Raw genomic sequence first — 10,711 nt, forward strand, 5'->3', positions numbered from 1 at the left:
GAGGCAGGAGACTCGCTTGAGCCCAGGAGTTGGAGGTTGCTGTGAGCTGTAATGCCATAGCACTCTACCCAGGGGGACAGCTTGAGGCTCTGTCTCAAAAAAAAGTAATAAAAAAAAAAAAGAAGAAATGAGTTAACAGAAAGGGGCAGCAGGTAGCAGGATGCAAAAGTTGGACGGGAACTAAGTACAGAGCTGCCTTCATCTTCTGCAGGCCTTTACTAAGACAGACCAACAGCAAACCCAGAAGAGACTCCAGGCATCCTCTTTATATGTGAATTGTAGAACACCTATACAGTACTTCATTCATAAAAATGCTGGCCACTGCATAAAATGCCAACAAACATTTAATACATGTAACTTGGCATATACAAAATTCAAAATTATACTGATGTAATTACATAAAAGAATTTAAAACTTGCTTCTGTAAACTCAGTCTACATGCCATCTTCATATGCATATTTTCTATATGTCTTCCAACGTTAGAGATCTGACACCAGTTAACGATGAAAAAATACACAAACAGACTGTGAAATAAGGTAGCTAGTCACCTGAATTTTAAGCAATTGATTCACTAAATGAACTTTATCTGATCAGCTTATTTGGTTAGAAAGGGTTTAAATGTATTGACCAGTTCTACTGCATCCTTATAATTAACATCAGGGTTCAGCGATTGCACAGATAAAATTATCTTTTATAACTGGGCATTGTGGCAGCTGCCTACAGTCCCAGCTGAGACAAGAGAATCACTTGAGCCCAAGAGTTTGAGGTTGCTGTGAGTTGTGATGCTACAGCACTCTACCAAGGACAACATAGTGTCTCAAAAAAAAAAATTATCTTTCGAAGAATATCAAATATCTTCCCCAGCAACAAGAAATAATACAATTTTTATTATAATATTTCAAAAAGGCCTTAACATGACATATATTTCCTAAATATGTTTTGATAACATATCTTTGCTTTGTATATATGGTTAGAGCTGACCTAAAAGTTCTCTTTCAAAACCTAACTTCTCAAAAAAAGAAAAGAAAAAAAACCCCTAATATCTCATAAATGATCAAAATCACCCAACACAATCTTCCTTCGAAGCTGAAATTCATTCATAAAAGACATTTTTAAAGTATAGTGTTTTTAAACGAAATTTTAAAATATATATTTAAAAACCATAGCTATAATTATAATTTAAAATCCAAGCCAGTGTGAAAATCACTCTACAAAGTAGTACAGATTATAAACCTAAAGATAAAATTTCCGAAGTAGTTAATGATGTATCATGGGCAGTATCGCTTAGAGAGTCAGAACACCAGCCAAAGAGGCTGATTCTGGCTGTTATTTACCAAACTGTCTAACCTCGGGCTAAAGTTATTTTTACTTTTTTTCTGTGCTTCAGTTTTCTCATTGTAAAATAGTAGTAATAGTGCTTCTCCGCCATAGGGATATTGTTAAGAAATACAAAGTGGGTAGAGAAAGGAACATATGGCACAAGGTTAAATTTATGAAAATGTTAATTTTTTAAAAATCCTATAGTAGCATTAGAGTCTCATCATAGGCTCAGCACCTGTAGCTCAAGAAGCTAGGGCACCAGCCACATACACCAGAGCTGGTGGGCTCGAATCTGGCCCAGGCCTGCCAAACAAAGACAACTACAACTTAAAAATAGCCAGGCGTTGTGGCAGACGCCTGTAGTGCCAGCTATTTGGGAGGCTAAGGCAAGAGAATCACTTAAGCCCAAGAGGTTGAGGTTGCTGTGAGCTGTGACGCCATGGCATTCCACCCAGGGCGACAGCTTGAGACTCAAAGAGTCTCATCATAAATTATATCCAGCTAGTTCAATGAAAAACTGCCCAGATCGTACAAAAATGACTTTAAAGGTTAAAGCATACTATAGTTTAGAGACCACATCAATTACGTGAGAGAAGTATAAGGTTATGTATATCCCACTGGCAAAAAGAAAAGCAGCAAGTTAACGACAGTAAATTACACACAAAACTGGTCAAATACAGATAATACTGGACCAGTTTTCATATGCATACACATTAAATTCTGAGTGAACTTCTATTGTTCTGCAGAAGCACTTTAAACTTTCAGTAAATTCTACATTACATGAGTGTATGTGTACCTTCATGTACAGTAAATCCTCACTTAGAATGAAACCAATTTTACCACAGGCTCATTGATAGAAAAAAGAGTTGAGTTCCTATAGCCTGTTTTTGGTCATAAAAACATGACCAAACTTCTAATTAAAGACCCAAAACACTTCTAATACTAAACACTGAAATAAATGTGAATGATCCATACACTTAAGATTCAAAAAAACAAAAGCAAGATAATTATTCACCCAACTCTTCTAGCTCAAGGTTGTGGGTGGCCAGAGCCTGTCCTGGCAGCTCAGAGCTCAAAGCAGGAAACCAGCCCTGGTAAGGATGCCAGCCTGCACACACACTCACACTCTCCGGAGACTGGGGCAATGTAGACATGCCAATTCATCTAACAGGCACATCTTTGGGATGTAGGAGGAAACCAGAATACCCAGAGAAAAACCACATGGACATGGGGAGACCATGCAAACTCCACAGAGACAGTAACCCCAGCCAGGAATCATTTTTTCCCTCTCACCAACATTATAATAAAACGTGATTCAGGACCTGCTGTATATTTGTACAGTAAGCAATCATAACTAATTTTTCCTGGACTTTAATCTCATAACATTACTTCAATTTCCAAGTATCTACAAATGTTTTATACACTAGCAAGTATTTGGTATGCTAGTACTACAGCTGAACTAAAGCCATTAGAATTTAGCCTGAAACTAAAATCCTATCTAGAAATACTTTCATAACATTCAATAAAATGTTAGCCAAATAACCTCTCCAATAGTCTAATTTACATTCAAGAACATGCTTGTTCTGATTTCTTAGACTACCGAACATTCCTAGCAAACTAACAGACAGCCAAAACAGCAGGAAAAACAGATTCAACACTTTGCCAAATTAGCTTTGCCATTTACTATGCCACTTTAGACAATTACTCAACATGTTTGGGCCTCTATTTTCTCATCAACGAAATGGGAAATGCAGGAATTAATGTTATCTTTTCATTTCTAAAATCTCTATAGGTCTACAAATATATAACACCTATAATGCAACGGTATTTTAGGAAGAAATGGAACAGTGAATCCAGTGAATCTGCATGAGGGGTCATGAGAATATGCTCGGAGTAACAACATTCAAATTATACCTGGGTTAATTTGTCTCCTTTTCTGCTCACTTGGGAATGTATTTATATATATATACACACACATACAAAAAAACTAGTTATTGCTTCAGAATTCCACAGATATAAAACATTTAGTGTACCCTTAGCAACGGTTTACTTAACTGTCAGCTTAAAGTCAATCTTTCAATAAGATGAAAGTTCAAAATGATAGGCAATTTTGCACTGCATTCTCTCTAAAGCTTGCTTTAACTATCTTTTCTAGTTGAAAAAATTTCAAGAAGCATCCTATTTTTACAGAACCATGTACACAGCATATTCTTAAAGGAACACAGCACTGAAAGCAAAAACCAAAGACATTCAGATTTTTTGAACAAATCTAACTATTACCATTTTATTTTTGAGAACTGGGTAGGACTGGGAAACAAAAGACTGTTTTCATGAAACAAAACTAGGTAACAAATTTTTCCAAATTATCATTTAATATCGATTTCTCAGAAGGAGATGCATTTAGAGGAGGAAAAAAGCTCATGTTTTCAGATTTACAGTAATCCCTATTTACTTGCCCCCAAATTAATAAACTAAGAAAACTAAATTAGGCTTTTTATTGTGAGAAAGTACCAGTCTTAGAATTACAACATAGTAATCTGAAAGGTAAATAAAAACAGCTTTGGGGGTTTCATGTAGTTTATCACATTTTTAAAAATACTTACCAATAATCTGCTTTCATTTCTAGGATATTTGTGCTCTTAAATATATAAAGTCAATGGCAACTTTCCCCCTGCAAAAATTCCTAACACTAAATGAGTTTGCTTTAGTATATGTACATTTATGCTTCTTAAAATAAAGGTACCAAATTCATCTTACCTCATTGAAGAAAACTTACAGTCATAACAGAAAAATATAAACAACATAACATGGAAATAGCACAGGTCCAATCATGTCTTTTTTTTTTTTTTTTTGAGACAGAGCCTCAAGCTGTCCCCCTGGGCAGAGTGCCGTGGCATTACAGCTCACAGCAACCTCCAACTCCTGGGCTCAAGCGAGTCTCCTGCCTCCGCCTCCCAAGTAGCTGGGACTACAGGCGCCCGCCACAACGCCCGGCTATTTTTTGGTTGCAGCCGTGGTTGTTTGGCGGGTCCAGGCTGGGGATTCGAACCCGCCACCTTAGGTGTACGTGGCTGGCGCCTTAGCTGGTTGAGCTATAGGCGCCGAGCCCAATCATGTCATTTTTAACAAGGACAATGCTCTTAAAAGAAAACACATCACATTCCTTCTCCTGCAATACTCTTCACTGAACATATTATTAGCTGAAATCACACATTTTTAACTAAACCCTTCATATGAGCATAAGCAGAGAAAAAAATCCAGGCCTTTATCTTTCTATACGAAACTTTTAGTTAGAACTGAGATAGCAATTGATTACCCATTGTGAAAAGAAGCCCAGAATAAACATTTTAAAAAATCAGAGAAGACAAGGATGCACTTAAGACCAATAACAATATGAGCTGGGCACAATCCCAAGACTTTGGGATTACTTGAGACCAGAAATTTCAGACTAGCCTGGCCAATATAGCAAGACCCCATCCCCCCCCCAAAAAAACTAGCCAGTCATGGTGGCACACATGTAGTCCCAGCAACTTGGGAGGCCCATGGGAGGACTGCCCATGCCCAGGAGTTTGAAGCTGCAGCCAGAGACCAGGAGAGGTGGCTGACACTTGTAATCCTAGCACTCTGGGAGGCCAAGATAGGTGGACTAGCTGAGCTCAAGAATTCAAGACCAGCCTCACCAAGAGTGAGACCCAGTCTACATTTTTTAAAAAACAGAAAAACTATCTGGACATGGTGGTGCACATCTGTAGTTGCCAGCTGCTTGGGAAGCTGAGGCAAGAAGATCACTTGAGCCCCAGAGTTTGAGGTTGCTGTGAGCTATGATACCGCAAAACTCTAGCCAGTGGCAACACAGTGAGACTCAGTCTCAAAAGACACAAAAAACTACAGTGAGGTATAACCACATTATAGCACTCCAGACTGGGCAACAGTACAAGACCCCACATCAAAAAAAAAAAAAAATGACTTGAATTACTCAACCAATTGCAATAATTCTTCCATAAAGGACATGCTCCACAGGCATCCATAGATTTCCAAAAATGTCACATCTGTGAAAAGAATAAAATTCAATGCAAAGTGGAAAAAAAGTAATAGGAATGGCCTTTTAATACAAGGGTATACTCATAATACAATGGGTAGCAAGGAATTAATGACTAAAGAGTGAAATGTTTGCTTTAATCCAAATCAGCTATTCCACCTTCCATGGTTGTTGTAATTTTTGACTATGTAAAAAGTACTGTCTTCTAAACATGTTAAATTTCCTCACTGGACCATTACCAACCATCAGAAAACCAAGTATCAATAAATTCCAAGTACTCCTCACTTAATATTGGAAATTTAACTTTGCTCAGAACAATGCTGAGGGCATATTAGATACTGAAATACTTAAAAAATAATAATAATTATAAACAAATCAAACATCTCAACTTGCACAAAAAAATAAACACATATGACTAGTTTCAAAATTTCTTGTGTAATTTCATCAATCAAAAGATAGAAAAAGTGTAAGATTTGACAAGAGTATTTTTCTATAATATTAACTTTGAAAATGCATTCAATGAAATGAAGGCACCATCAGTAAACAAGCATCCAATTCTGAAAGTGCATTTACAATCACATCTTTATACAGTAATGTCTGGACTGTTAAAAAAAGTCAAAATACTCAGACTAATAAACTATCTGATTGAAATTTGTATTCACCTTAATTCTAATAATGATCTCCCCATTTTATCAGACTACCACCACCTAAACACAAAATTTAAAGTTACGAATATGAAAAGACCTTAAGAATATGTTCACCAAAGTGTTAACAGATTTCTGAGTAACAGTCTTTTCTCCCAAAGTAGCAAAGAAAGAGAAAGCAAACTCCTTTTAAAAACTGATTCCTTCCTTCAGAAAGGGCAAACATGCTCACAGAACTCAAGCACACACAAACATATGTGCAAACACAACAAAACAAAAAACAGAAATTAAAAACTCAAGGATAATTTTTGTAAGTTTCTTTATTATAAAAATATATGCTTTTAGTTTTAAGAACAATCCAATCATAAGATAGGTATAGTAAGTTAAGGAAAATCCAACCACAAGATATGCATAATGTAAAAAGCAAAATTTGCCCCAGCACTCAACCATTCACTTGACTCCCCTTTCCCAAAAATACCCACTATTGCTTTTGTAGCATTACAACATTTAAATGTATCTACACACAAACCTATCTTTTTTACTTTTAAACACAAATCGTGGCATACACCATGAAGTTTCTGACTTGTTTTTAAATAAAGTATTCCTCAGCAGTACTGTGTATATATATAAATTTTAATCTTTTTCATGGTTGCATAGTATTCCACTGAGTACTTCTTAACCAGTTCCCCTCTGACGGAAATTTACATTGATTCCAGTATGGTCTTGCAAACCATACTGCAATGAGCATCCTTACCAGACCATCTTTACTAACATCATCTATACAATTCTTAGAAATGACAAAAAGAATATTGTGCCCAGCAGCAGGATAAGCAGATCCTTTTCTCTCACCTCCTCAATCAATCTATATTATCCTTTTAGTCTCTGCCAGTGTGACAGCGTAAAGGACACTATTTACTCACTTCTCTTTATATGAGTAAAGACAAATGTTTATTAATCATTTGCACCTCTTTGTGTCTGAAATGTGTTGCCCATTTTCCTACTGGGTTATTCATCTTTGTTTTGATGTTTAGGAGTTTTCTACCAACCTTTGGTCAAATGTGCATTAAGTATCTGTCCCAGTTAGCTGCTTAACTTGGTGCATAGGTGTTTTTAGCTCTATGGTTTGTTGTCGTCATTGTTGTTGTTTTTTAAAGACAAGGTTTCTCTCTGTTCCCCAGGCTATAGAGCGTGAGTGTAGTAGTATCACCACAGCTCACTGGACTCCATTGAACCACAGCTCATTGAACTCTGGGGCTGAAATGATCTTCTTGCCTCAGTCTCCTAACTATAGGCATGTAACACAATATCCAGCTAAAATTTTAACTTTTTTGGAGCAATAGGGTTCCCTAGGCTGGTCTCAAACTCCTAGCCTCAAACAAACCTCTCCTTTTGGTCTCCCAAAGCGCTAAGATTATAGTCATGAGCCACTGCATCCAGCCAGAAATTGGTAGATTTTCTAATGAAATGTATCTGTCTTTTCCCCCAACTTAAGTTTCAGGTCACATTAGGGAAGCTCTTTCCCAAACAAAAATTTAGGAAAAGTGTTTTACATTACTTCTCAACTATTAAACGACGTCATTAATACTTACATATTAGCACCTTCAGAGACAGCTCCCTTCCAATACCAATTATTTAACAAAAACAAGACAACTACACTTTCTCTAATATTTTCCTATCATCAACTGATGGGCACCTCTACACCAATTAAATATCGCTCACAACTATCATGCTAAAGGTTTAATTTTTTTTTCTTTAAATTTCTTCTTAAAATACAGGAGCTGAAAAAAAATAACTACCTACAAGTTCAATTTCTGGTAAGCTGCGTTCTACGGGTATGTCCCTTGATTCTTAGATAATCTCCAACAGCATAAGTGTAAATAAAAAGTCCAAAACTTAAATTTTCTCTGTGGTAGCTATAATTTAGTCATCTCTACAAAAATGAATAAATACTTCCTGTATAAACAAACTTGTAATTTTGCAATACCAGAAAATTTCTTTATGGTAATATCAACACAGTATTCTTTTCTTTTCCACCTCAGGTTAGGTTCTGAAGCAAGAAAGGCTTCTGCCTCAAATCAGAATTACAAAATACACCTCTTGAGTTAGTATACCATTTCAAACCACTACTTAAAGCTAAATTAGATGGTTAGACTAGCCACCCTCTCTCTGTTCCCCATAAAGGGGGCAAAAAAACCCCTTGATCATAAGTTTTCTATCTCACAGTGCCAGCTGCCAGGCATTTAACAGCCTTCCATCTCTAAGCTGAGTGGTCTGACAATTAATATAACTTGGAAGTTAAGGGAAGTGGCAGAACTCAGAGGAGAGAAAAATAGTATTTTCCACAATTTGTATAGAACTTGTTTAGCATGTATGTGTTTCCAAAGTGGTGGTCAACTCTTCAAACTACACTAGAAGCATCATAACACTTCACATCAACTACTGCCAATTCCATTCACTGGCCTCCTTCCCCTTTGGGGACTATTCAAAAAGTTACTATTTTCTTTTACAACTACTCACCCAGGCCTCTTCCACTGATGAAAGCAGGCAAAGCCCACGCTGTGTGTCTGTCTCCTAGAGAAGATTGCATCTTTTATTTATCGCCCCTTGGCTTTATTTTCACAGTGAATTCCTGGCTTAAATGCAATCAGCCAAGAAACCCTCCCTATGTGCTCTCCTGTCATTCCTCATTGCTTGCAAGCAGAGTCAAGCACAGGGGAAGGGAAAAAAAAAAACCTTCCACGCTGCCAGCCAAGCCATAAAAATTCGCAGACTCCAGTTTGTTATAGTGAGAAACCATAGATATGCTTTGACCCGGCAGGAAACAAACACACACACAAAAAGGTATAACGTGAAAGAATGTTAATTAGATTTTTTAAAGGTGAGGGGGAGGATAGATAGATAACCTCAAAAGCTAAACCCCCCTCTAGACAGAAGGAAAGGGTGCCCAGCATAAAAAAGGCAACACTGGGGGCTGCCTTTGGAAATAAATGACCATGCAGAAAATCACGTTTACAGATTGCATTAGAATTCAAATTAACCAGACAGGATTAAAACAAATCTTAATTCCCTCTTGGGGCCCCTATCCAGACCCTCACCCCACTCCCAAAGAGAAGGATAAAAGGAACTGACTAAAGAAAAAGATAAAAGATTAAGTTAAAAAATCAAAGAGCTGGAGATGCTTCCAAATCTATCCCCATTCATTCAGTACCAGGTTCACCACACTACAATTTCAAGTAGACTATAAAACGAGAAGGGGGTAGAAAATATACCATTTGCAACCAGGAGAAAAAAATAGGGAGTTTCACTATAGCATTGTTCCTTTCAGTCCGGCTCAAACATTCCCATCGCTATGGCTGAAAGAGATATCTGGACAGAAAAAAAAAAAAAAAAATTGGGGAGGAGGGGGAACAGGGGACGCTTTTAAACTAAGCTATTTTAGAAAACTCTCATGGTCTGTCAAAGAAAGGAGGGTTGTTCAGCTTTAAATCACAAGTCCTTCTCTCGCCTTTGTCAAATATCTTCTACTTTACAAGCCCTGAAAAGAAATAAAGAGACCCTTTTGTTTGGTTTCCCCTTTTCGGAGGATGACAGAAAACGGAAAGGGGCACAAATAAACCTGAAAATGAGAACAAAGTGTTGGGTCGTGCCGGCCGGGCGGCCGCGCCGGGGGACACAGGAGCGGTCGCCCGGCCCCTCCGCCTCGCGCTCCCGCAGCCCCGTTGCGAGCCGCACCTCCATAACTGCTCTCCGCGGCTCCCCCGGGGCGGCACGACCTGCCCCCCAGCACGAACAAAACTCAGGCGGCGGGGCACGGGGGCGGCGGGGGCCGGCCGCGCGGACCAGGGAATTGCGAGCGGTCCTTCTCAGGCTCGAGCCGTTTAATAAGGGGGCGTCCTCGGGGCGAGGCCCCTACGGGGACAGGGTCCAGCCCGCCGCCCCCTCCGTCCTGCGCTGCTCTGAGACGGGGAAGCGCGGACGGAAAGACATTTAAATATGGGGCGGCCGGCGGGGTTCGCCTGGGCCAGACGCCACAACGACCCCGGAGCGCCGCGGCCGCCCGCCCGTCGGAGTCCTGAGAGGAGCGGCGGCCGAGCGGCGTTGAATGTATTCCCCTCCCCTCAAATCGCGGGGGACGGGGCGGAGGGGAAAAAGAAAGAGAAGCGAGCGACAGACCGGGGGAGAGGGGGGAGCGCGCAGAGCGGCCCGGCCCCGGCTCGCCCCGGCCGGCATTGTCTGTGCGGCCCGCGCCCCCTCCCCCGCCCCGCACGGCCCCGCCACACACACCCTCGCGGGAGCCGGGCCGTCCGCCCGCGCCTTTGTCCACGTTCAACCCCGAAAAAAGTGAGCAGTCCTGCAGGATGTGCTCCCCGGTAAGAGGGCGGGCAGAGCAGCGCGGGCCGGGGGCGCCAACCCCGCGGAGGGGCGCGTCCTGCTGATTCATTTCCCACTCGCGCTGGCCCGTCCGGGGAGACGAGGGGCGGGGAGGGGCGGGAGGAAATAGGCGCTCCGCTCGAGAAGACCGTCCGAGCCGGTGAAGACACCAGGCGGGGTGAGGGAGCGCTCCGGGATGGGGGCTTCCCGCAGGGGAGGAACCCCCCACACACGCCGGACTGACGGACGGACAGACGGCCCGCAGCTGCCCCGTGACTCACCGACTTGTAGGACGTTGTCTACGCAGCCGCTTTCCAGCAGCGCGATGCCCCGGCGG

At 40.7% G+C, this 10,711-nt stretch overlaps 1 protein-coding gene across 1 annotated transcript in view; it reads right to left on the reverse strand.

Moving 5' to 3' along the window:
- Window positions 1-10,711, reverse strand: part of ZSWIM6 (zinc finger SWIM-type containing 6) — a 200,894-nt gene that overhangs the window by 189,456 nt on the left and 727 nt on the right. The window contains exon 2 of the mRNA XM_023507586.1: window positions 10,656-10,710. Coding sequence (XP_023363354.1) covers window positions 10,656-10,710 — 55 coding nt within the window. The remainder of the gene's footprint in view (window positions 1-10,655; window position 10,711) is intronic.

The sequence above is a fragment of the Otolemur garnettii genome, unplaced genomic scaffold (genome assembly GCF_000181295.1).
Source record: "Otolemur garnettii isolate 467f Iridium unplaced genomic scaffold, OtoGar3 scaffold00005, whole genome shotgun sequence".
NCBI lineage: Eukaryota > Metazoa > Chordata > Mammalia > Primates > Galagidae > Otolemur > Otolemur garnettii.